We start from the raw sequence: 27463 nt of genomic DNA, 5'->3' as shown, positions 1-27463 counted from the left end.
CCCTGGTCTTTCACCCTGCTGTAGGTCTATGCTGTCAGCTGTTATTGGAGAGAGGATACTGAATTTGCTGAGCCTCTGGTTTGAGCCCTTGCACTTATTCCAGCTTCACATTTGTGCAAGCTGAAGTGTACGCTCAGCAGAGACCTAGTCCATTCTCTCCACTGACTGCCCGTTTATTGGACTTCTGCCATAGTATGTGGCTGTCGTTTACATATGGGTGCAGACTATGCTACGTTACCTCTCCATTTCCTATATTGCATCTGCAGATTTTTGGTGATTACCTCCCATTAAGCCCTGCAGAGAAGACTTCTGTTTGAATGCCAGTAGGGTGACATGGACATGGAATGAAATAATTCAACTTGAACATTTTTACTTGATTTAATTTTAGTGTTGGGAAATAACAGAGGGATTCTGGCCAAGGAATAGCTTGGGCTGGAGAAAATTCCTCCATTGACTAGTTTTAAAAGGGGTACCTTTTTTTTAATACCGTGCAGCATCCAAATGTCCATCCCACATTCAACTTGCTCCGTAACGACCCTTGGGACAACAGAAACAGGGCGTTGAGGAAATTCCAACAAGCAGCATACAAGGTAATGTGAACAACTAGAATACAGTGTGATGGTATGTCACCTTGGAAACAGCACAAAAGAACATGCAAACTAGCATGTAACGGTCTTCTCAGCTAGCCAGGGATTTGACAGTTTGATAAATGTGTCCCTGCTTTACCAGGAAATAAGGAGCTGGAGTAATTTTTTTTAAACAATCAATACTAAGCAAATGCAGAAGAATTTAGTTTTTTTAATGTACAAAATACTTTTGAACGAAAAGATTACAAAATGCATATAGAATATAATGTTCAATTTTGGAACCCTAGTACAAGAAAGATGAGGGGAACACAGGAAACAATGGACACAAATTCCAGTAAGAGAGCTATAGTCTGTGTGTAAGGAAAACCTTTTTCACTATGAGGACAATTGTTGGAGCAGATTGTCCAGAGAGTTTGTGCAGTGTACATCCCTTAATGCTTTCGAGACCAGACTGAATAAAGCCCTGAGCAACCTGGTCTGATCTCATAGCTGACCTTGCCTGGAGCAGGAGATTGGACTAGAGGTCTCCTAAGATCCCTCCCAGCCTGGAAGTTAAAGACTAAGTCAATAAAATCACTTGTTCCATTGAGTTTAAGTATTAACTTGCATTTCTACTGTTCATCTCTAAGTAAATATAAATGCAGTAAGCAATACATAAACTTCCTGCTTTCCCAGTGCCCACTTCAGATATTCTTCTCAAATCTGTTCTTTACCACAGCCCGCAGTATTAGGCTCCATATAAATGCCTTGAGATGAAATGTGTATTGCGCAAATAAGGAGGTGGCCAAATGGTTCCTTCTGGTATTTGAACTCGGGATTCTTCATTGTTACCCTGCGATAAATAGCGCTAGGCAAATTTCAGTGAGTGTTACTACATATTCTCTTTCACAGAGCCACAAGTATTCATATGGCCATGATCAGCTGACTGTTTACCTATTGTTAAGTCTATGTATGCCAATAGACACAGCTGAAGGATTAGGATCTAGTGAAAAAGTCTAATTAAACTGTAAGGCTAAACAAACGGCTGATCTGTTTTCAATGCGTAGTGTCACGGTGGAGTTGAAATCCATTCAAAAATCTTTTCTTCCCCATTTTATCCCTATAGAAAACTATAGCAAAAATTCTGAAATAGATGTATGAGTGAGCTTTGTAGAATAAATACTGTTGTATGTGTATTTCTATGACTGTAAATCTTAGAATGTTAAACTTAGTATTAAACTTGAAAATTTAAAATCATTCCTTCAGATTGTGATTCAGAGTCGACTAAATCGTTTACTGCATCTGTTCCGTGGGCTAACAAGAGAAGCCAGAATAGTGGAGGAAGGCTCTGCATCTGGTAAGGAGCAGAAGAACAGGTTGATAGTCTGGCAATGAATTATTGATAATTCAGGTTGTACTGTGGTTTGTCAGGTGCATGCCTGTATATGATAGACACTTAAAGAAAGAGTCCCTACAAAGGAGTCTTCAAGCAAAAAAGAGGAGCATGACAAGGTGGACATAGCTGTAGTCAAAATATATCTATTTTTCATGCACATTATCTACCATATTTTTAAAATGTGATACTCTTCTTAGGAGCCTTGCAACTTAGCAACTTAATAATAGGGCAGCTACTTACAGGGCTGAGAAACAAGGAAAGGGCAGGTGGGATTATATGAGAAACAGACGAGTAGGTAAGCAGATCAGATGGAACACAGGCAGCTAGATGAAGTGTGATAAAAGCAAGGTATCTGAACTCAGTGAAACAAGACAAAGAATTGTGAGATACATAGCCAAGTGCCCAATACTGTGAGTGTTTCTCCTTCTTGTTTTCTCACACAAGTGTTTTCAAGCAATTACTTTTATTTATATTGAAATGACAGTGCTTGTCTGGAAAAGTCACTTGTTCTTTAACAGTTATGGAACGTAACTGGCCTTGGATGGGAGTCGCAGTTGGCTATCCTAGGCACAGAACAGGATTTGTGTTTCTTATTTCATACCACCTCATACGCATGCAGTTTGACAGCTTTCTATATCAGGCCCTCTCCTGCCTCTGCAAGTGGGCACTCTTTATTTCCCAGTATGCTGTCTTGTAGATGGGGTATTTAAAAACTTTAGAAAATAGTACCTTATTTTCCATATTAAAATGAATTGACACATCCTGTATAAGGAAGATGTTAAATATGTTTTGTGTCTTGATTCTATTTTTGAAGCAGTGAATTAAATTACATTACAAAATCTTAGTATTTGCTTTCCATTCTTGACAGGAAACAGGTGTTTCAGCAAAACAGAGAAGAGTGGAGAATATAAGGGCATTTCTTCCAGCATATCTGAAGATCGTACATTGCCTTTTGAATTCCCCTCTTACAGTTCCCTTGAATTGTGCCGCGATTTGGTAGGTATAGTAATTAAAATGGTGGCCAACAGTCAAGATAAAATTTTGTTGAAAACATTGGCCCCAGAACCCATATTGTTTTGTTTTTTTTTATACTTTACAATGTGACTGGTGTTCTGGAGTTCCAACAAATTAATTCAGGACTTCAGGTTTATTGAGAGTGCTGCTAAGCACTTAAAAGCAGTTAAAATGTTTACATTCTCTTGATTCATTCTAAAATTATGTGTAATACATTAATGACCAAAGTTAAAATCCATGATTTTGCACAGGAAAATAAATTAAAAAGTGACTGAAATGCTAAAGTCCTAGAAAAGACAGGAAAAATATTTAAATGTTTGCATAATTATTTCCATATGTTTTCAAGTAGCCATGCTGATGGATTGCTGTCAATACAAAACAAAATGCCCACCATATTACTGGGTTTTAAATACTGTATTCTTCCAGGAACCTGATGCTCTTGGCCTCGTTCCTATCAAACCTGTAGATGTGAAAATCAGACGTGCTCTTCCCTTTTACGACTTGAAGGTGAGTCAGTACAACTCCCTCAGCTGTATCATGTTTCTTTCTTTCCACAGTCCAGTTAAACATTTTGTGCCTGATTCTGTGGTCCCAGTGTGCAGCCCAGTAGAAAAGTTGTCTTAATAAACGCATGCTAATCACACAGCCTTATTAAAAACAAATCTCACCGGTTTCTGTAAGTGGCAAGCCTGTAGTCAGCAATTCTCCTCTTCAGACACAGATGAATTGTCTCAGCTGCAAATATTATGTCTCAAGCAACAAGATGCATCTATGAGCAAGGATACTGCAAGCCCTCTGTGACACAGCCTTTCCTTCAATTTTAGACAGCAAAAATACCATCCATTGTTAGTGTCCTTCTTTTTAGAAAGTAATTGAAATTTTCTGTTTATTTGGGGTCCAGTTCTGTATACTTAGTTCCTGCATTCCTGCTTAGGAAATGGAAACATCTCCTCCTTGAAATACATAGTACTGTTTTTTCAACTTATAAGTACAGATCTTTTTCTTCTTCTGACCTCTAAAGACTTTTCTTTCAAATTTTTGAGTAGCAAAAGATCGCATTCAGCACTCTATCAAAGCAAAAATATTTCCTCAGGTTCAAATCAATGCAGATTTTGGCTCAATTTCCTCTTCGTTTTTTTTTTCTTTCAGGTGGTATAACAATCTTTCTGTTAGTGTCTTTGCTTCATCTGTCAGTGTTAGTTTTATTACTTAATACAGTCTTTCTCAACCCCATTAAGTTTAGTATACTTGATCTAAAAAAGCTTTTAAATCCATGATCTTTCACAGAAAAGCAAGAATGGAAACTTTATACACTCATTCAGCTTGTCCTTGTAAACTTCTCAAAGTTTTGATCATATACTACGTTCCAGAATAGCAATCCAAGTATCCTCTACCACAGAGATGTGATGTGTCTGTGATAAAACTGGGATGTTCCATACCATATGTGAGTTTATCAGAAGTGATTACTGTCAACTCCTGCAGAATGTCTTTTTCCTTTGCACTTAGGTTCCTCGGCATTTCAGCATTACGGGTTATCAGCCATTTTGTACGCACCATGCAGCCACAAGTTACAAACCTCGAAAACTTTGCCGGCCGCTGAGGCAGGGTGCCCAGGTAACGAGTAATCTCAAATACAAACTCCCTTTGCTGAAGTCACTCCCACCCCTACATTTCTACAATTATTTGATTAATTCTTTCCCAACATTTTATAACAAAATGCTCGCTACATTCTGAAAACCTTTGATATCTGTGTTTTTCAAGGATGAGTTGGTTCAAGTAGTTCCTTCTCCTGAGGGGCAGCTTGACCTGGTCTCCCACAGGATGGATTTTGACAAACCATCCCCAGAAGAAGTGGCAGAAAGACATGTCAGCCTCTTAAAACTGGTTCCTCCCCAAGCTTTAGTCTACCCTACAGAGAGCAACCCACTTCGCATTTTTGTAAGTAGAAGTTGACTTCCACAAAGAACCTAAGAAAAGAGGGGAAAGGGAGTTTATTGGTGGGCAGTTCTGTTACTCAGATTGGTAAATAAAGCTATCTGCCAGAGCGTCCTTCAAGTTGAAAGCCTTGGTATGTAGGAGCCTCAGAGCTCATCCCACAGAGAGGAACACACTTTAAGGTGGAATTTGGATCAGTTTAGGAGAGGGATGATAAGGCAAAGTTGCCAGTGATGGCAGAGAACTGGAGTCTTCCCTTTCAGTCCCACACTCCACAAATTCTGACTGATTCCAGGATTCCCTGAAACACCTTGGGGCCCCTCCGTTCTTCTTGATTTGTTTCCCTAGTTGCATGTTAGGAAAAAAAAAAAGCCACAGACTTGGCATCTCAGTCCTTCTATAACCTCCTGCTCTAGCCCAGGTAAGTAGGACAGATATAGTCTCTTCTTCAGCTGGGGAACTGCAGTTTGCCTAATCCTTAAGTAGAGTGAGGAAAGTGAAGTCAAGCTCTTTGCTTACATTGCATCCTGCTGCCTTACAGTTTCCAGTAGTTCTCATTACATCCTAAGCCACATTTCCTAGTTACTAGGCACAGGGATTCAAAAAAATCACAACCAGGTGTGTTGGAAGACTTTCAGTTACTTAATTTTCATGTAGATCGTGCTACTTGGCACCAACTATAGAAGGTATTTCCCGCACAGTGCAGCACAGCCTGGAGGTCCGTTGGTGACTCTGAGCAGGCAGAGACAGCTCTTAGCTCAGTGAAGTGCTGCGTGTGGGTACAGACAGCGTCTCCATGCCAGCATGGCGCGGGGCCTGAGTTGGGTGGCTCGGTCTTTCAGCATTAGTTAGCTGAAATGGCCCAGAGCCCAGTGTGCTGCTCTGGTGGTCTTGGCGCAATGTATGTAGGATAGACTTGTTCCCACTGCATGGGGCTAGGACTCCAGTGGACTTACTGATGAGATCCTCTGTGCATCTCTTTCATCCCTCTGTCGTGCCAGTGTAAGAGCCAGGCACAGCCTGATTGCGTGCTACACAGCATTAAACTGAAGGCAGAAGCAAATGCTAGCACAGTGAAATAGATGATAAAATGCTTGCAGACTTCCACTATGGCAAGGCCAGTTCCCTTCCTTGGTTTCTGAACTGTTCAGAGAACCAGCATTGGATTTTGGAGGGATCAAAGTTTTTTTTTTCTTCCATACTTGCAAACAACACCTAAATTCCAGTATTTTGGACAGCAGAGAGCATGGATAAGCCAGGCAAATTATGGGTCTGCAGTGTGGGGAGAGTCAGGAGATGAAGGGTTACACTGAACAAAAGAGTCAAGATGAAACAAACATGTGAGTTTGGGGAGAGTATGTTAACTGTAAGGCCTGAATTTTCATCAATTCTTTGGGGTGCTCAGAATGATTTTCTAAAATAATCTTTTGTTTTTAGAACCCCTCTCCAGGATTATTTCCAGTCTTACCTCCTTTAGCTTATTCTGAAACAAATATTGAATATCATCTCTGTCCTCTTCCAAAATACACCTTTACCAAGGAATGCCCCAAAGGATCCAGTATTCCAGTCACACAAAAGAAATTTCTGCATCACAAGGTATGGCCTTTTGGGTTTATTGTACGAGTACCTGCCTTGGGTGTGTTCTTGCTGAGAATTTGCTCCAAGGATTTATGAAGGAAAATGAAGAGTCATCCTAGATAGAAAACACTTTCAAATAAAAGTTATGTATGCACCTAAATAACCAGTATGTGGGTCAGAATAACCTGTTATTAGGCTTTATCCGTATCTTTTATTCATCTCTGAAGTATTTCTCTGCTCTTTCCTTCTTTTAGCTCAGTTGTATTTTCATGACCTTGCAGTGGAGGAAGCATCATTTAAATATGGAGAACTGCAGCTCTCCAGACTCAATTCTTAACCAAGAAGTCAGATGCTCTGTCCTGCAAGTTTCTCTCCCCACTGCATTATGTGTTAGACATCTGATAGTTGTAGCACTTATAATTTCAGGAAGTGATTTGTGGAGTGATGGACTGGAGGCGATTCTTACCAGTGGTGTATTCCATCTTTTCGAACACTCCCATGTTGGCGAGTACAACATCTAGGTAAGAAATAAATTGAATAGACGGTGCCTCTAACCTGTACCCCTTTCTGCTGTCTTTAACTACATGACCAATAACTAGTCCCACAGATAATTCTGGGCATATGGGTGGAATTATTTACTGCTTATTAATCCAAAATCACTCTCCTTGGAGGGTGAGTTAAGAACAATATCGCTAGAGGAAATACCTAGCCCTGGAAAGGACGTTTTACTCTAGACTTCCAGTGACATCTGCCCTGAATGCATTTTGCTTCAGTGCCAGAAGACTTTGGGAGGTACAAACTCTGTCTGGCAGAAGTATGAACAGTAAAATGTTTAACATGTGGACACCTGCACCAATGGTAGCCAGCATCTCTCAGGCTCATGTTCCCCCGTACCACATTAGTTTCTGGTGTACTCATCTTTTTTCCAGGAATATTTAAAATTACATCATCTTCTCTGTAACTATAGCTACTACTGTGAAGCTTCATAATATAACTATTGGCTGCAGTTACACTCTGCTCATCCTAAATTGCATTTCCATCACAGAGATCCTTACAGTTCAGATATGCTTCCAAGAGATGTACCACCAATGCTGTATGACTTGCCTGAGAGAGACAGAGAGAACGTAATTGAGCAGTAAGTTTCTCCTCTCTTGTGTTCAGTGTGATTAAGTCTTAAATGCTTGCATGGATGTGTCTAAACATCTTCTGAGAGATTCTCAAAGGCAAGAGCGCAAAGTCTCTCTCGCATAAGATATATTTTTGGTTTTGTTGGCTAAAAAATAATTTTAAAAGAATAAAACCTGATTGTTCTTCATCTTCCTGATTTTAGTGGGACAGATGAAATGGAGTTCAAAGTGATTCTTACTCCAGAGATGCTGAGAGCTGAATTCCCACAGATTGGGCAGGCATTCCCAGAAGAAGGCAAAATGAAATCTGCAAAAGAAGAAAGGTAAGTGTAATATGAAATTAGGGGAGAGGAACGGGAAGGAATCTGAAGAGAAGCAGCTCCTTCAGAATTATGTAGAAAGTCATACAGAGATGCTCCAGGGGCTCCGTCATTGCATCAGATGCAGATCTGGCACTTCAAGCGAAGCAGAAGTCTCACATATTATATCTTGTGCTGCAAATATGATCTCTGGATTGGACTTAAAACAGCTGTGAATGCGACATGTTAGCCTGGATGTCTCTGACTTCAGTTTTATCAATGTCATCTAGCACTGGAGGCAGTCCCCTTTGCCTTCACAGAGCTATTCAATGTTCTGGGACCAGTAGCTTCCCAGTGACCCTTCTAGTTAGATGTTTAGTAATGCTGGCAGTGGTGAATAAATTCAGCGTTACCCATTCATGGTAATGAATGATCCCTTAGAATTTCTCCCTGGCATGGTGCTTGCATGGTGCTTTTTTCTCAGGCTCTTTCTAAGAATTGTTCACGTGTGCTCTGCTGTCCAAGCTTCACACCACTACCAATGAGCATTTTGTTTTAGACACACAGCACAGCGTGTAAAACAATTTGCATTCAGAAACAGGGAATCACCTGCTCCTTAAAGTGTTATAAAGTCATCACTCTAAGGGCCAGATTCTGCCGCTTGCCTCCAGTGTTGTCACGCTGATGTCCTCAGTTTGCAGCTCAGCATGGAAACTTTGAGAGACCTAAGGACGAGGAAAGCTGTGAGGGACAAATGGATCTTTAAGGGGGCTGATAATTACCACCATGGTTTTAGAAGAGCGTGCAAGGCTGCCCAGCAGTTCTGTGGGGCTGGAAGTAGAAGTGGGTGCTCTGTGTGAAACTTGGAGGTATGTGATGTCACAGGAAGGATGCAGGGAGGTATCAGCTGGTAGGTGGGACGCTGAGGGCAATGGACTTGAGCAGTAGGCACTGTGGGTGAGGTAAGTGATTGCAGAAGAACAACACGGGAGAACGTGCTGAGTTCTAACCCAGAGTTTTCCCAGATACCTGGTGTGGCTTTGAACACATGAATTAACCTTTCTGTCCAACAGTTGCCATCTCTTTAAAGTGGTAATGATGATAATTAGACACCTAGCTAGTCAGGATGTGTATAACAGCCTGAAATTCTCAGAGCCACCAAGAGATTTGTACGTCTTTTTTATTTAATTTTAGAGGGAAATGACTGGTGTTCAAATTTTCTGCAACTCTATCATTCATTAAACTTTAAAACGGTGCTAAGTATTATGAGGTCTCTGACAAAACATTGATTGCTGTATTGTGATTATTACAGCATCGATTGAAAATAATTTGCTGTACAAACGCGTGTGTCTGACTCAGTGCTGCTTTTATCATTTTATGACACCCTGCTTGTCAAAATGTGGGGATTTGGAGTAGCTCATGTAACTAAAGTCACTCTTTTTCTCTGCAGTCATACAGTGTTGGTGCTTTTTCTACGTAAGCAGTTTTATAACCATAAGTTTCATTCTTTTTGATGTTTTCTTCTAAGTTGAAAATACTTTCCTATATTAAACACTTCTAGGTATCTATATTTCAGGTGTTCATTTCAGTCCATTTTGGCTAACTCTAAATCTCCTACTTTAGTTGATGTTCGTAAACTCCAGTTATGGAGCATTTGTTACATCTAATAGGACATATCTGCACCACCTCACTTGCTTTCTGGTGTCATTGTTACCGTTTTCTACTAGCATGATCACACTTCCGTGTATGTAAATAGTGTCTGTGTTCTACTTTTAGAAAACAAAGTTATGGTCTGATAGCAAAAATAAAAGAATTTGTATGAAAAGTGCAATTCTGCTTAAGGATGGGACTCTGGAAATAGCTCAAAGGTTAAAATAAACTCCAACCTGATAAAAGTTGGCTGTGCTGGTGTCTGAGAACGGCCGCTAGAGAACAGAAGGTGGCCCTGGGAAGGGGCAGACTGGGGATATTCGTATGGAATCAGCCTCCAAGCCCTGATTACCAGTAGGACTGAGGACATGAGGAAGAAGAAAAACTGTTAGCAGGTTTGGGTTGGTCTACTTTCAGTTTCTGCTGCCAGCTAAATTTGTTGAAAGCTTCACCATTTGTTTGGCCTTTTAAAGTTAGAAACAAAAATCTATTAGCAAACAGTGAAGTCCAAATCCTTTATTTTGTCACTGAAAGTTCTTCTTTGTTACTGAATGGGGTGGTGTTTCACTGGATGACATCCAACTGCTCCTCCACAGCAGTTTCTGCATTTTATCCCTAAGGAAAATCAGTTTTTCACATGGATTCTCTTGTTCTGGTCATTACAGCATATATGTTCCTTCATAGATAAAATGTAGAAACTCAGCCTAGTATGTGTTTACCTATCAGATGGTTAAATTTCCTAAATGACCAGGCCAAAAGTTGAATGCTCTTTCCACAGTTTCACTCTCCAGTTCTGCATAAATAATGAAATATCCTTTGTGGTCACTATAAAAAGGAGAGAAATTGTGTGTCTCTTCGTTTGTTTTTGTCAGCACTGCTAAGTAGCTTCCCTGGCTATTTTAAGTACAAATGACCTTTTAAACTTCTTGCAGAGTCACACAACACCATCCAGATGAACGTTTTCAACCCCAAAACAACAGGCTCAGAGAGAAGGTTCAAAAACATGTGGAGAAGATGAAGATGAAAGCACTTAATAAAACCCTTATTCTGGAATAAGCATAATTTTATGAAGGTCATGGTTTGGTACTGCTTATCCTATTAATGAATGAGGCCTCTTGTGTCACAGCAATGTATCTACTGCGTGTTCAGTGAGGTCAGCTGCTTCTTATGCAAAGAGAAGAGAGCCACCAGCAATGTCACCTCTGTCAAGGACTCTGAGAGTGCCACTTACCCCAAACACAGTCATTGTTCCTATAAGAATCCTCAGCCACGTGCCTGCTACCTTTGTGCTGGTGTGAAAGATCAGAAAACCCCAGTACTACCTTGTAAATAGTAATTAATCTACAGTCCATCATTTTGAAATAAAAAATTAGAAGTCCTACTGACCAAATTATTTGGATTTTTTGTTTGCTTTTGTTTTGTTTTGCTGTTTTTTTGTTTTGTTTTGTTTGTTATGGCTTGTCCTTGAATTTTTGCAGGTAAGTCACTATATTTCAGTCTTGACTGTAAATTGTACAATCGAGATTTTTAAGGAAAGGGAGGACCTGAACACCGTTTCTGTCCAAAAAGATAATGTCCAAGCAGATTTAATTAGCTGTTAGGTGTTTAATTCAATGCATGTTTCTTGGGAATTGGGGCATGGATTGGGGTGATGAACTTCAGGGCCTCATAAGAGACCTGTGATGCTCGGGATGTATTCCCTAGGAAAGCGGATTTCTCAGCATGTCACCTTCCAGTTGAGATGTCTCCTACTTTCTTGTGGGCAAGCTGGACGTTAGACTTAGACTAAAAAGCTGAAGGAGATAGAAAATGGCAAAGAAGGGTGAAAATAAAGGCACAAAATAGCTTGTCGTGTACTAACTACATACAATCTCTTCTCACTTCAAAGAAATAGAAAACTGTTAAGTTTCTGCCAACAGTGTAATTGCGAGAAACTGTCCAGAATGCAGGTTAGACATCTGCGGAGTTTCTCTGACTACAAACAACTGCTTAAATATTTATACACTGCATTTTTTCTCCTGCAAATCCTGAGGAAAGCAGTTGATCTTTTAAGAGACCCACTAAATCTTGATCATGTTTCTTAACAGGGCTATGACAAAAGCTTTTTCACAGTTGACAGTGAAAGCATTCACAGTTTACGACTCCCATGTAAAATCAAGGATAGATGATTTTTAGGAACTGTCAAGCATCAGCTAAACTTTGATGCCTAATAAAGGTAGAGTAAGTGTTCAGAAACAATGGTGAGTGACTGGAGTTGATCTGTTTTTCTTACAGGAGTATCTCCTCCAGAGTTTCATGGTCATCCCAATGGAAATGAGTTGTGCTTCTCCGTTCTCCGCTGGTAGATGCCAGCCCTTCAAAGAAATGAACTTCCTTTCTACGTAAGTGATCCTTCTTTGTGTGCTTTAAGGTTTTTATGGACCAGGCTTCAGTGTGCACAGAAGCTAAGAAAAAACTTTACATTAATCTAAATTGTTCCTAAAGTCCCAAGGGACTACTTTAACTGCCAGTAATGCACAGACCTCTGTCCATGCTTCCTCCCAGGGTACCTCATAACATGAGGCTGACTCTTTCCTACTCAACGTGATAATCGGAGGAAATCCAGCTGTGTCTAAGAATGTGAAATTTGGCTAAATATTTAGAAGTCTTAGATTTGCCTACAGAAGGCCACTTTGGCATTTTGGTTGAGTACAGAACACGTTCAGAAATGGAATATAAACTATAAGAATTATAACCTCTAGTTGATGGGTATTCACAGTTCTGTGCTGATTCAGTGCTTTGTGAAAAGGACAGAGATTAAAGAAAAAAATGAAAGAGAAAGGATTTATAAGAGGAACGAAGTTGTGCTTTTGGTGTAACATTACTCAGAGCACTGGAATAATTTTGACAGTTTTTATCTGGATTATCATTTATAATGGACTCAACCAGAGCATAAATTTTGGAGTGCATTTTTACATATAAAAGGTGTGTGTGTGTATAGTTGGCTGTAACAGACTGCTCATACCTGTTAATAAATGCTCAGATGCTTAATAGGGTCACTTTTGAGGATGAGCTAGCAGGATTCAACAGCAATAGTGTGAAATGTCAACATTCATCATCAGTGCCATTTACAACAGCATGCGCACAAATGTCAGCCATCAGGCTATGCTTTTACAAATTATGGAAAATTCTTTACTGAGGCATCTTTTAATGCACTTTTTTATGCTGATTTTAAAGATGCAAATAACTTTTGATGGAAATGTATCATTCTATTCTAGATTAGTTACAAGAATGTTCAGATTGTGTTCAGTACATCACATAAAGATTGCAAATTAAGATCAATTAATATGCTTTATACATCCATATTCCCATATATTCTAATCTTAATTTGTGGATCACCTTATTTGGGGAATCAAAGGGCTGCATTCTTACTGACTTAAGTGGGAAAGTAAGAATGTGTAAATTGATGTGCAGAATATGACAGGTTTATTTCCATCCACTACAAACAAAATTGCTGCTTCTAACCTTGTTTGGAAAGGATTACTTGGCTAAATGACGATGCATCTGTTTTACCAATTCAGATATTATCCATCTTGACTCAAAAAGCCTGTCTTATTAGCAAGGTTAATAAACACTCATGCTTTAGCTCTTCTCCTTTTATTATATAAGAAATGAGCATTAACATCTAAATCAAATAAAAGGTGCATTTTAGTAAATAAAAAATAATGATTTTATATGGAAATGATCTGTGAGCTTGAGTGCTCAGTAATTGGGTATCAATCTCACTTACTGTTCCATGATGAGAGAAAACCCATCAAGGTCTTTAAAATGTAGATTAATTATATTTTATAAAATGGCTGGGAGAAAAACAGCAATGTCTGTGTCTGGGTGAAATTATATTTTCAGCTCACAAGAACAGTTTCATAAACCTCAAACTACAGAAACCTTGTTACCTCTGGATTCGTAATGCAAGGTTCAGTTATTCCAAGCTCCGGTTTTTCTTGTGGTTTGGGCATTTATTTTGTCTTTCTCCTGCGCAGGGTTTCTTGTGTCTAATAAAAGCAATGCTCACAGGACAGTCTTTGCCTTACAGAGATACTTCAAAGGCTTCTCTCCAGCTGTATAACCACTGAGGATTTTGGTTCTCTCTAAGAGCTCCCTTGCTACTTCTGTTTAGTTGGAAAGAGCCAGCAGGTTTAGAAGTTATCAGGTGAGATGTACACAAACAGTCATTTCCTCAGGAAGCCAGAGAAACGCAGAAAACCAGGACTTTTCTTTGTACTAGTGTGGGTAAATTTCTTTGTAAATGTTATAATTGTGAAGTGCTGCTCTGCGGTCAACAAGTGTGTAACTTGCACAGTTCATGTAGAGACCTCAAACTACTGACATTATGAGGATTTCTGTGGCCTCTGAAAATTGGAGCTGTCACTGATACACTTTGGCTCTATGTAGAGGTGATTTTAAGGCAGAACTGTTGTAAAAGTTGTTTTGTACTCCTCTGTTCCCTGCTTCTCCTGCTGTCAGCCTCTGCACTGGTTGCCAACACTTGTTGCTCGAATGAGTCTTATTCTTCAGGCAGTTGAGGCTAGCAGAATACAGTGATGAGAAAGCCCTCTCAAAAAGCCAGACACATCTGATAGGGCTATTTTGTGCCACTAACACTTGCAGCAGCTAATTGTTTGTGAGGGACTTTCCAGATTTTGTCTGTGTGACCACAGCAGGGACTTGAAAATTAAATCAAGCAGCTCCTGAAAAACTCCAGGTGATTTCAGAACACCTGCAGGAAGTATTTTTCCAAAGCAATGGTACATCAAAAAAACATCTTCTGATGAGCTGCTCTCTTGTGCCAGACAGTGTTTAGTTCCAGCACACTCGTTTTTCCCATCCAAAGGTTAAGCTGTGTCTGAGTGAGGGCTCTCCGGGGTGAAGAGCAATAGCACTTCATTCTGTCTTTAAAGAAAATTTCCAGGACCCAACCCTACTGTTAGCTGAGCGTATTTTTTAAATGCTTTTTTTTCTGCTGTTTAAGGCCTTTCCTACTACTTCAGTCAGGTTTTATGAGTTTTTAATTGCACAAGGGACTGAGTTAACTGTGCTTTATTTTTAATCAGCTGATTTTATCTGGCTTCAGAATTCTGAAGCAAATTATTCCTTTCTCACCAGCTAATTACTGGTTTATAATCATTTCACAGTGTGGAGTCTCCAGTAATCCAATATGCATTGCCTATAAATCAACAATGCACTTTGTCACCTCAGGGATACTGCTTGTATGTATTGTTGGCTGAGTTTCAGAGCACCAGATGAAGAAATGAAGGCTTATTTCCCTTGAGTTTGGATTTGCATGATTAGTTCTCTGTATGTTACCCTGAAATGGACATCAAGTATCAAGAGAAAATTGCTTTCTTTTTTTTTCTTTGCTTCCCTGCCTCTGAAGCACCCTTCCCTGCAAATAGCATCCTGTTTCAGCAGACTTGCTGCTCCGAGTAACGCAGCAGGCACAGATGTCCCCGTGCAGGTACCGTCAGCAACCCCAGGCGGTCATTTTATACATTTGAGCAGGAAGGCCAGCTGCAGCTCAGGATGCTGAAAAGTGTTGAATACGCATCGCCCACCACCAGGGGTAGTAGCCCAAAACCTTCTGAGTTCCCTTGTAGCTAACAGACCAGGGACTCTCAAAGTTCTGAAGTTCAGCTCCTTCTGCTAATAATCCCTCATGTCAGTGCAAGGAATATCTCCATCCAGTTCTGGAACACAGCATAATTTGTATTAGCTGTTTGGAAGCACTGTGGAACAGCTGGAAAGGAACAAAGCAGCTATGAGTGCTAGAACAGTAACATCCACCTTTGTCACTCATTTATCCCTTCTGCAACCGTTTGTATACACTTTCTCAATGTGTCCTTCCACCTGGGAAGCACTGAAGACCCTGTTGATAAGTCCTCCTTCAAACCTGCCTTCCAGAAACAGAGAGCTGGGGTCCCAGCCCAGCAAGGCTCTGCTGTCCACAGCTCTCCCTGCTGATCTGCACCACTGGAAATACCAGTGTAGGGAGCCAGGGGCATTTCGGTGCTGGTTCCAGCACGTCACCCATCATTTTGCAGTCAGTCACTTTCTGTGAGTATACTCACATTCTTGCCTTGCCAAAAGCAGGTTGTGTAGAAGCTGTAAGCTTGTATTCATGCTGCATTTATGCACACTCTTGCTGAGAAGCATGATTCAAGTTCTAATTGGATAGTTCAAATCCTGCAGAAAAGGCAGGCTTCAGTTCAGACTGGTCACCAACGTCCGTGTCCAAGGTGGGCTCACAGCATCCACATTCAAACTGACCATGATTAAGACAAGCATGCACAGCTTTTTGGTGCTGCAGACCTCCTGCCTTTGTGGAGACATGCGTAAGGACTCTTGCATTTTAGAACTTTATTTGTGCAGAATAGAGTTACCAATGAATAAAAATGACAATTATATGTAATGAATGTTCCTGATTACTTGATTAACCAGCAGCAAAAAAAAAGTGGAGATCTGAAAGAGCACCCCTGGGTATCAGTGTGAAACTTCAGCTGATGTAAACTGATCCAGTTCTTTCTTGGAAATGCACAGAATTTTAAATGTTGTCTTGTTAGTAGTCTGTATTTAGGAACTGAGAGAAGAAGAGCTTCATATTACTTCAGTGTTACAAACGAGTGCTAGAAGGCAAGACTGCTGGCCAGACTTCAGCCAGTGTGCTTGGTAATGCCAAATGCAGACACATAAAGCTCATAAGCCAGATCTCCAGAATGTCTGAAATGTTTTAAAATCAATTTGCTGTTCTTTGTCTTCTGGTTTCTGAGCTGCAGGTTATGCTCAGAGTACGTTTTCAAGCTTTTTCTGAAATTATGAAAGCTTGAAACAATTTAAAATATATTAAGTTAAAAATTGTGTTGCTTAATCATCAGCAAAAGGGTCATTTGTAACAGTGCTGGACATTGTGAGGCTCACGAATGTTTGCTGGTATCTTAAATTGGTATATCTTTCCTGATATCAGTAAAGATCAACAAGCTTCACCTCAACACTGGTTTCCTTTCCTGGTCCTGTTTTTAGGGGAATAATCAAGCCTCTGAAAAAGTCACCCCACTTTGATGTTATTTGATTCCTTCTGCCCTTCAGTATAGTCTGAAGTTACTGGCTATCATCCTTGGTGCTTTGTGGTCTGAAGAAGTTGTAATAAGAGTGGCAGGCCCCAGAAATCTTCTACAGGGTATCTCTATGAGAATGAAACTGTAAACAGCAGAGTCTGTGTTAACATTAAACTACTTTTATTGTATTTCCTTTGAAGATTCAAACGCTGTTGGTCAGAAGAAATTCAGGCTCACAGCTAGACTGAGTGTGCGAATTGTGGCTATGTCTAGAGCTATTGTTGGATTCAGTATCCTGATGTATTTATTTAGACTCTTTTTATACCAGTAGGCAGATAAAAGGAAAATTGCTTTTGCAGAAGTGGCACGCTGAATTTTCTTCAGGCGTTTGGAATTGTGGCTCTGATTTGCCTTGGCTGAAAACAACAGGCATTTTGTCACTGATATGAGTATTAGCCCTTTTAGGCTATGATGATTTGTGCTACATTCACCATTTGCTCCAAAGACACATATTGAAGGTGATAGATAATTTGGAACTTGGTCCCTGGGAGGGCACTTCATCCTGCTAGACTGGGATTGCACACGAGGAGCCTGACTGTAGCCTGCTTTCCTTGAAGAGCCTTTACTTTGTTCAGCTGTTAAATGCTGTTAAATGTTCTCTGTTAAATGCCGTTCATAATGGCATCAGATGCTGCTGGGAATCATTGAGGGACCAAATGGCAAGACATTCAAGTACCAAACTCCCTCTGGTGCCGCGGGCAGTGAAGCATCCAAATATCTTCATAGATTTGAGCCAAAGAGCTTTGCCAGAATGCAAACAAAGGGATCTTTAACCTCAGACGTTGCAGCAACTCACTGATTGTGGACAGAGCCCTCCTTTCAGTCTTCCAGGCCCCACAGGTTGTTTATGCTTGTTGCTCTGGAGTGTGTTAGACTGCCAAAGGGAGAGAGTGACATTATTAATTTATAATAATCACTCTAAAAATAACCAAAAAGCTCTGGAAAAATATCTGGGAGGAGGCAATGGAAAAGCACAACTGTCCCTTCTGCTCTCCCAACCTCACAAACATACCAGATCACAATGAAAATCTCCTTTTTAATGAACCATGGTGAAATAACTTTGTAAGTGCAAAGAAAGACATCAAAATTTCCCACCCGTTACAGTGATGACATCTCACACAGAAATAGAGCAATTCCTGTACTTTTGGGAAAGATGTGATGAATTATTACTGTGATTATGGTTATAATTTAAGTAAGTGTCTAGAACACTTCTGGACATTCTTCCAGAAGTTGGAAATTGATGTACAATTGAACATGACTGCTAAGGTGGATTATATATGTTAAAATCAATAAAATATTCAGGTAGAAGGAACAGATAAGGGAAGAAAGTGCTTCCCAAAAGGATGAGCTGAAACTAGATAGATTCTATAAGAGTGATCCAGTTGAAAACTATTTTCCAAAAATGGGCTCTGCATCAAATCAGAACAACGCAACTCTGATCAAGTGTTGATAAAGAAAACCAAAGGGTGCACCTGTGATAGAAAGATGTGCCTGTGTTTGGTCGCAGGCTTTTTTGGCTTTAAACAGAAGTTACTGGTTGAAACTGAACACACTGACCATGTGAGAGGTCATGATAGTCTCTTATCATTCAGACAAGTGAATATACCACTCTGTCTCTGTTAAAGTTTGAAAATGTGAGGAAGTGATGTTCACAGCTTGATTTCAGGACACTGAAAATAAAGAAATCCAGACGCTATAAAATAGAGACAAAAATAACTATTTACAACAAAAATTATTTTTTTAACCTGCAGGGAGAATTAAGATTAGTTTGAAGTCATTTATATACAGTTTAACACTGGAAAGTCTTACATGTGTATGGACTCTTGTTTGTTTTTGTAATTTCTACATTTGCCTCTGTCTTATCTTGACCCCTTTTAGTAACTGTTGTACTTGCTGTGTTTAACAGAAGCAGTGTCTGTAAATACCCAACAGAAGTCTAACAGCACAAAGGTTTCCACTGACAGCAACGGGATAACACCTTCTTGTCGTGGAGCAGTTTTGGAAAGTCTATTTACAGGTAATGTACCTGAGGCAAATTCTGAGACTAGCTGTGAGTGGAGAAGACCCTGATAATGTTTTGATTTTTATCACTCAATTTAATATTGGTGTTACTAGTTCTTTGTCTTCACTCATGGTAGCCAGATCTCAGAAATGTACTTGGCTCTGATGGACTTCCCTTCAGCTGGAAGGATCCTTGGGCCCTCGTAACACTTGAAACACCAAATATTTTAAGGAGTGCTGTCTTTTCACAAATATTCCCCTGACAAGTCTTTTTCAAATACGTTCTTCCTGCGACTGACATATAACACAACAGTTTTGCATTTTCTTATGTTATAGTAGATACTGCCAGGGGGGTGTTTTGTTTCTTATAAAGTTCTTTCTCTCTTTTCTCTTTCCTTAAAGATATGATTACAGTTCTGGTTTTCTTCAGGAAGAAAGGTCTGACCATTTCTCAGGCCCGTTCTGTCAAGATAACATGTTTCCAACTGCTTATTTGGAGACTTTTTAGTATCTTTTCTTTGAGATTATCACCAGCAGCTCAACTCTAAACACACTGCTAGTCATTAGTAATGTAAGTACCTGGGTCATCACCTTACTCACCTTTCCGTGTAAGGCAGAAAACAGACCCTAATTTATTTAAAAAGTCTGCAGCTGTAGAGTTGTCCTCATGGATGTAGCGTTGCTGATGTCTTAACGGGTGCTAGCAAACTTGAATTGGTTATTCTGATTTAGACCCTGGTTCTGATTTTAGACCAGTTGCTGAAAGAATTTCTATAGAAGTGTTAGTTTCTACCTCCTAATAGCTGCATTGTTTATAGGCAAGATTTTCAAAAAAAGCTGTGGATATTTTGTTTGACACTATGAGAAGGACATGAACTTACAGATTCTGGGCAATTGTAACGTGTCTCCAGCCAAGCACCCAGAATCTCTAGTCAATTTTAGAATTTTGGCTTGAGTCATTTCATTAAAAGGCAGTGATTGTATCATAAAACTACTTGATTAAAAACTCACTATTTTTGAGTTTATGTACCTTAAGCATTTTGAAATCTTTTGACTTAATGTATTTTTCTGCAGCTACTTGAGTAACGTAAGAGGGAACAGCTTGTTTCCTTTGGAATGGAGATACTATTTGTGAAATAGCCTTTCAAGGAATGAGTCACTGGTGAAAGGAGGAAGTTCATTAAATATGCACTCATGAAAACTGCGAGGAGAAATTGAGTTTACAGTTTGTCAGAAAGAAAACTGGGCATTTTAAAAATCTGGTAATATTAAATATGGGATCTTCACTGCCACATGAAATACATTCCTTCCTTTTGCTATGATATAGATGGCATTCAATCCAAAAGATATCTAGATTGTCTAAAGTTTAGCATCTCAGACTGCTTAGCCAAACTCAGTCCCTGCTAGAAATAAGTGTAGTATGAATTATTTGATCAAGTGGCATGTAATTAACTCCAGGGCAGAGCCATCTCCGTGGTGGTAGGGGACCTGGCAGTAGAGTGTGCACAGATTGCGAGTGCAGGCAGTGGGACATCAGGTGCACACCCAGAACTGTCCCTTCCTGCGTGTGCCCAGGGTCTGGTCTGGCTGTGAGGCTGAGGTGGAGCCAGACGCCACCTCTCCTTGTGCACATCAAATATGCCTCTGGACTGCAGGCACAGGAAGGACCCTCTGTGAGGTACCTTTCACTCCAGGGAGCTCAGAGCACGAGTCCTGCACACCCACGCTGGAAGGCAGGGCTGCAGTGAGAACACACAAATCCTACGGGCCAAGTTCAGTCCTGGAACTCAGCGCCACTGAATTCAGCTGGTGATTGTCAGAGCGGCTGAAAGTCCTCTGGAGGTTTGCTGACTTCAACTAACAATGTCACGATTTTAATTATAGTCAAGCTCAGAGATTCATTTAGGACTCTTATTAGACATGAACAGTGAGAACCTCCATTTCTGGACTTTGTGTCTGAAACATAGGACTACTCATTCAGAAAAAAAACCTGCTCTTAGCTCTTAACTGATGAGTCTTGATTGACTCATGACAGCTTCCGTGCAGCAGACCATAACATTTTAATCTTTCCTTCAAGGCATTTTCAGCATCTTCTGCCAGATTCAGGCCTGCCCTCCAGTGGATGTATATTTCTACACTTTGATCTGACTTTATTTTGCTATGAGAAGAAAAAGCATTACTAAAAAAAACAATGAATCAAACCAACCAACCAACAACAACAAAAACCACAACAAAGCCATACAGGACTACTGGAAAAGATGAGTGGTTTTCCAGGAAATAATTAAGTCTTGTGAGCCTTTACTTTGCTCCTCTGAACAAAAGATTTTGTGGTAACAAACATATTAGAACCAAATGCGGCAGCTGGAAAGAAGAGGTTTTTCGGCTATAAGCTAATTTTCAGGAATAAAACAAATGGAAGAGAGTTTAGACAGACAGAACAGAGAGAGTTACTACTGTGTTTCCAGTTTGAGATCTGTCATGATTTAATTGAACTTGGAGCTCAGAAGAGGAGCATTTTCTCAGTAGACAGAACTGTTGGCTTTTTCACACTCAGTAATGAATGGGGCATCCTACCTCACCAGATTTTATTGGTAGATGGGGTAGATAGATAACTTAGATAACTTTAGACAATCTAGATGTCTTTTTTCTTTATGATATGGGAACCCCAAATTTTGTAGGAACTCTTTTGAGAGGAATGGGAGGTAGGGTTTTTGTTTGTTTTGTTTTCTCCCAGAATAATCAACCTTTCTCTCTTTTGTATCAACAGGCTTTTCTGTAAGCAACTACTGGAATCAGGAACCCATAAAAGACTGGGAACTGATAGAAAGGTAAGGAAAAGAACATGGAGTGACTGTATGTCTCAAACAGAATTCCTGCAGTGGTAGACCACCAACACTCACAGAATAACAAAGAGAAGAATATCCTTGTGTAAGGATAGGGTAACTTTAAGATTCTTCCAGCAGCAGAGAGTTTATACTTCCGAGCATTGGGAAAGTAAGAAGAAAAACCTGATAAGCTGGAAAGCTGAATTTACACTAAGTTAGGGAGAACACTAGGAAAGCAGTCCTATTTTTCTGATGGTTGGAAAATAGCGGACATATGCTTTTTGCAATCTTTTTGGCAAGATTTCTCAGCTGAAGTGCTGAGTAATCAAAATGATATTTTCTATTTCCTTGGGAGCACTTCTGTTCACACCTTTGTCATAAAACTGCTGTTCTTGGAAGAGCAGATTGCTCCCAGCCATGCACACTCCCAGTCAGTGCCTTCTTTTATGATACTCCTACAGCACCATGTAAAGCTGAAGGTTTTATAGGCTTGACTTTCCATCCTTTCTCTTTACCAATAATGCTTTTCCTGTTTGACATATTCCTAACTTACATTGCCATCTTGCATGTACAGTCCACCAGTGGTACAAGCCTCCATTGCTTGTTTGTCCACTTCACTGAGCAGTGTCTTAGTGTTAGAACCTTAGGGTGCTTTGAGTCCACTGAAATGGGGAAATTAGTCAGGTGAAAAAATGGCATCTTAATCGTTGTGCCAAAAAATAAAGGGGGGGAGGTGAACAAAGCTGGTTCCGAGCCACAGAACTGAGGACACCAAGACCAAGGGACACAAAGTCCTTTCCCTGAGTTGTTCCATTCTTAGAGTATACTGTGACAGAGAGATACAAATTGTCACTTCCCAGACAGCAGGTAGGTGATTTCTTTACTGATTTTTCCCTGTCTCAAGCTCTTTCAGAGTCTACTAAAATTCACAATAGGATTGCACTGTACAAAAAGTGAAAAGTGCAAAAATTAGTACAGCCCTTCTGCTAATAATGTTCCCTAATGTTCCCTTAACATCGGGTTTAAGGAAACTGTTTCAGCCAGTGCCCCTCCTTCCTTCCTCACTTGTGAGAAACTACAGGCACTTGTGCCTTCTTCTTGCAGGGGGAGAATTTAATCTCTCACTGACAAATACTTCCTCAGGAGAAAAAATGATTTATTCTTTAAATTTCACGTGTGTTAAGTTTAACCTACCTGGTAAAAAAACAGTTATAAATGAATATTATGAGTCTGAAGTTTTAGAAGGAGAGTGGTAGAAGCTAGCAGTTGATGTGACTTAATTTTCCAGACAAAGGGTTTCTCTAGTGCAAGTACACAGTGAAAACCTGTGAATTTGATTTCCGGAACTCCAAGTGGTCACATTGAAATGCTGCTCCCTAAACACCCATTTGTTTGCATTTCATATGGAACAACTGAATGTCCTCTGAGAATGAACAGTGTTGGCCATCTGAAATCAAACTCATAACAGACCAAGATTAGATCAACAGCTACCTTTTCCTAAAGCAGAAAATAGTTTTTATTTGACAGTGTAATTTTTTTGTTGTTTTTTTTTGGTTTGCTTGTTTAACATTAGAAGTGTAGGCACCAGAGCAGGAAATGATAATTCCAGTTAGCACAACCCCAGAGGTAGAGCTAGCTTCCCTGATTGAATAACACTCTCTCCTGCTGTCTGAATAAGACTGGGACCACAAACACACTGCAAGCATTGTCTTGGAAACCAGAGACCAGCTAGGATTCCTCATTGTATTAGTGAGCCAGTCGTTTAACTATTCTACCCTAGTTTCCGCTCTTGGAAATGGGCTTTAATAACATTAGCACTGTGTATCTTGAACTGCAGGTCAGACAATCAACTTGTCTGTATTAATTTGTCTCCACTAAATGTAATGGAGCCAAAATAATTTGCAACAGCTGATGATCTGTTTCTAGTCGCTTACTCTGATATCCCTCAGTGCTAAGCATTTACTTACTTTTCTATTTACTTCTCTTATGGGTAACGGAGGCCATCTACCCTGGGGTACTGATCTCGATATACCACTTACGCCCATTACACACCTTTACCACTTACGGAAGGTTTGGGTGGTGAAAAAAGTTTTGGGGAAGAGTTTTATCTAGGACATAGCTTAGGAGCCTCCTGCAAGGATACAGTCACCTACACAGAAAAGTTGCGGAGAAAAAACTTGGAGAACCTGAGCTATTTTGCAAGGCCCCTGCTATTGCATTGCTGTCAGCGACTGACACGAGCCACATGCTTAGCATGAGGTGGGGTGCTTACAGATCGATGCAGAGCTGTAGTGGTGTCTCTGCTGGTGTAACCAGTAAAATACCTGCGTAACTCTTGGCTGGATGCAGGTCTGCTAACATTTAACCAGTTGCCAGGATCTCAGTCCTGGCCAGCAGAGGCCACTAAATGATTATAGGAAGAGCTGTTGTAAAATGCCCTGGAGGCCTCATGCAGCATGCCACCTTGCTGGAGAAATAGCATATGGGCTGTGGGTTTTTCTAAAAAGAAAGAATCTTGCAGAGACTGCTGAACTTTCCGAGATCTTAAAAGTAATCTTGAGATGAATATTCCTTTTGCCACTGGTCTGCACTCTGAGTGGGCTGGTACTTGCAAGCAGTGAGCTGGAGCAGATGCACGGGGAAATCTATTTATAAAATGAGATCCAGGATACCCTTCTCTGTGTGCACAGTGCTAGAGAGAGCTTTGTAACTACAGTGTGCAGTTCAGTACAGTTGGATGAAGACAGGCTGTCAGCATGCTTATGTCAGGGTCTCATGGTAAAGAGGAGATGTCACCTACCATCCCTTTTGGATCGACAGTAATAAAAGCCCAGATGCAGCCCAAAGCACTCAGCTGTCTGTGTCACAGGAATGAGGTGAAATGGCTGAGGTGGGCTTTGTATCTGCTAAGCTCACTGCAATCTCAAGTCCTCTTGGTGGGGATTTTGTTTGTGAGCTGCAGTGTTAGCTTACTCCAAAGTTATCTTTCCTCAAATTTTTCTCAGTCCCTTTGCATTTACAGAACACACTAAATGCCATCACGTGCCTTTCCTGAGTCCAAACAAATAATGATTCTGTGCCTAACCTCTTTCAGGTTTAGGGTACACATTGCTGCACACAGAGACATGTTGGGTAAAGAGATCCAATTTTCCTTAGTAGGCAATGCCTCTAAGTCTCGAGTTTGTGTGCTGCAGATACTCATGATGAGCTAAGAAAATTCATCTGAAGATTCACCCGGTGCATGTCTTCAAGTCCAAAACCCTAGCACAGAATAGAACTGCCTGCACGAGGAGGTTTCAGGATGCTATTGGATTCAGCACTGATTCTGTTATGAACGAGGTTTTCACTGACCTTTCTAGAGCTTTGAAGGCAGCACTTCCCAAAATCCAGATCTTCATTTTAGAGCATCGTCTCTTTCCTGAAAGCACACCCCAAAAACAGGTGGTAGGAGCTCTTCAGAGGCAGTCAGTCAGTCTGCGCACATTTCCCTTTCCCAGGAAAAGCTAAACATGCTAAGCAGAAACTCAGCAGGAGCTGGGAGGCAAGATGTTGTCATTGCTCCTTGGCAATAACTTGGCTCTAGGAAAGTGGCTTCTGAGTGACTGAGTTCCCAGCACTGCGCCAGCCTGGCTGCGCCGCTGCAAACTGTGCCTGTGCCAGCTTTGGCAGCCACGCTCCAAGTGGGAGACGACGGGCAGGTGTTCCTGTGTCAGGATCCATTACGATGAAGGGATGTCTGGGCAGGCAAAAGTGCAAACGGCATTCCTCACGGTTTCACATGTGTTGCTCCTGTCGTTGCTCTGCAGGACCCAATCTGATCAGTGTCCCGTGCTGTTAAATACAGACCAAAGGCACGAATAGAGCTCTGGGAGATCTTCACTTTAAATGGACTTGTGGAAAGTGTCAGCTGTACAAGAAATAGCCCTCCAAGAAACTTAACCAAGAAGTTTCCCTTACCTGGCTTCACCGTTGACGGGGAGGTACCAACTGGGACAGCAGTTCTGTGGTTCGTAAATTAGCTTCCTGCACTCCTTGACACTTTTAATGTGTTTTGCAAAGGTTGAGCACTCTAATTCCTTAAAGAAGAGGTTCCTGTGAGCTCAGTCAAGGTCTTTAAGCACTTAAAATACAGCAAAATGTAGGCTGTACAGATTACAGCCTAAACTATAAATTATTAATAAGGTTGTTCTGTAACTTTGTCGTGCACTTGAAAGGCAATTTTTACCGTGTCAGTAGCCTGTGCTAGCATGCTCTTTCACAAAGCAAAGTAGAAAAGGGTTTAAAAGGATGTGGAGACGTATTTTTCCTAGGGGTATTTTGCTTGCTTTTCACCAACTGACACAACAAAATCTATAAAATATTTTATCCTCCAAGAAATGTGTTGAACTATTTTTATGCTGCAGACATTGTATCTTGTGCTCACAGATCCTGTTGCAGATACAATTGTTCAAACAGAAAAAAAAAAAAGGAATAAATCTGTTATGACAAGGGAAAACTTGAAACAATATATTTAACTGGCTGTGCCGAGATTAAAGTGTATAGTGCAATAATAGAAGTTGTACTCTGTGAAGACTCTTAAAAATAAACTAAAGCTCCACTGGCTTATTTCAGCTCTCTGCTGATTCTGTTGTATGCAAAATACAGTCAAATTTCAGCAAGATTTAACTTCTCAGGTGAGAAATTATTTTTATCCAATTGAGATTGTAAATTACCTACCAAATTTGGTTTCTATACTAACATTAATGACAGGATGCAAAGCCACCTACTGATAACATCCAGGGATAAGTCATAGGCAGAGAGGTCATAACTACTCTTGAATAGCATCTGCTCTGGCTCTGTTTGCTGTAGCCTTTCTTCCTGGCGTAAAAGTTTTTCTGTTCAGCAGGTGGCAGCAACTGCTTATGGGTCAGGGCAGGCTCCGAGATGACACAGAAGTGTTTTGATGTGACTTGTGAGAAAATCTGAGTCATCACCAGAGCCAAGAAAGTGACAGCTCCAACTCACAGGACATCTCTGGAAGGACTGGAAAATGCTCTTTTCATTTTAAGGGAAGTTTATTTTTTCTTTCCAATCTAATTGTAGATTGTGCTTTATATTCTTTCACTTTCTTGTGCCTAATCTGTGCAATTACATAATTTGTGTATAAAAGACGTAGCTTTTCTCGGCATTCTGCTAACCCAGACGTCCACTGCATCTTCCAGTGTCAGAGCAGTGTGGGACCTGCTGGCAGTAGGAGCAAGGCTGGACAAGGGACGCTGTGCCACGCCACTTTTTTCCTCCTGGGGTACGTACTCTGCATCCCACTGCACTGCCCTCACACTAGTGGCCCCTCTGTAGCAACAGCAAGTGGATGTGTGAAATAAATTGCTCTTCCTGCTTTCACTGTATTGCCAAAAGTACCATCTGATCAGCGCCTCTCTGTACTGCCCCTTATACAGAAGCAGAGAGAGAAGCCATGAGCCAGGCAGACACAAAGCACGGTATGAGGGAGTGAGCACAGTGAAGCAGTCTTTAAAAGTAACCATCATCTAATCCCAGCACCCCTTTTCACATATTCCCAAATAATGATGTTGTATTCCAGCCTTCTGCATGTGATTGTTTCCCCCATGAGAAGTCCCTGTCTCCAGCCAGAACATACCTGACCGAACAGTGTAACGGGTTCATTTTAGCTGTCCAGCTCAGATTTCATTTCTGAACAGAACCTAACAGAATGGAAGAGCCACAGCTTTCCCTGGGGAGATGCTCTCCAGACTCAGTAGGAGTCTTTGCTCAAGAGTGGACAGGAGTAGCAGCCACTAGGGTTTTGCCCTGTGATGGACAGAGTCCAGTTGTGGCTTTGCTTGAAAGGATGAACAGTGCATGGACAGAGAGTATGAGCCCAGAGGAAACTAAACAACAAGGGAGAAACTGTTTTAATCAGGTCT

The 27463-nt window shown here is 40.6% G+C and overlaps 1 protein-coding gene across 6 annotated transcripts in view; it reads left to right on the top strand.

Annotated features, from left to right (window-relative positions):
• CFAP221 (cilia and flagella associated protein 221) overlaps window positions 1–27463 on the top strand; it is a 44481-nt gene that overhangs the window by 15078 nt on the left and 1940 nt on the right. For 4 of the 6 annotated variants that reach the window (XM_048079645.2, XM_013186382.3, XM_048079644.2 and 1 more), the window contains 11 exons: window positions 495–590; window positions 1833–1923; window positions 2831–2958; window positions 3403–3483; window positions 4483–4590; window positions 4738–4914; window positions 6349–6507; window positions 6916–7010; window positions 7535–7624; window positions 7820–7939; window positions 10498–11704. In XM_048079645.2, coding sequence (XP_047935602.2) covers window positions 495–590; window positions 1833–1923; window positions 2831–2958; window positions 3403–3483; window positions 4483–4590; window positions 4738–4914; window positions 6349–6507; window positions 6916–7010; window positions 7535–7624; window positions 7820–7939; window positions 10498–10621 — 1269 coding nt within the window. In that variant the 3' untranslated portion in view covers window positions 10622–11704. Of the gene's footprint in view, window positions 1–494; window positions 591–1832; window positions 1924–2830; window positions 2959–3402; window positions 3484–4482; window positions 4591–4737; window positions 4915–6348; window positions 6508–6915; window positions 7011–7534; window positions 7625–7819; window positions 7940–10497; window positions 11705–11839; window positions 11947–13584; window positions 14414–18619; window positions 18731–19116; window positions 19286–21481; window positions 21543–25345; window positions 25546–26424; window positions 26824–27463 lie in introns of those variants that run through there. The other 2 variants (XR_007169263.2, XR_010832515.1) reach the window with 2 other exon arrangements.

Source organism: Anser cygnoides, chromosome 6, assembly GCF_040182565.1.
Source record: "Anser cygnoides isolate HZ-2024a breed goose chromosome 6, Taihu_goose_T2T_genome, whole genome shotgun sequence".
Classification (NCBI taxonomy): domain Eukaryota; kingdom Metazoa; phylum Chordata; class Aves; order Anseriformes; family Anatidae; genus Anser; species Anser cygnoides.
The sequence above is the reverse complement of the archived record's forward strand: the minus strand, read 5'-3'. Positions and strand labels throughout refer to the sequence as shown.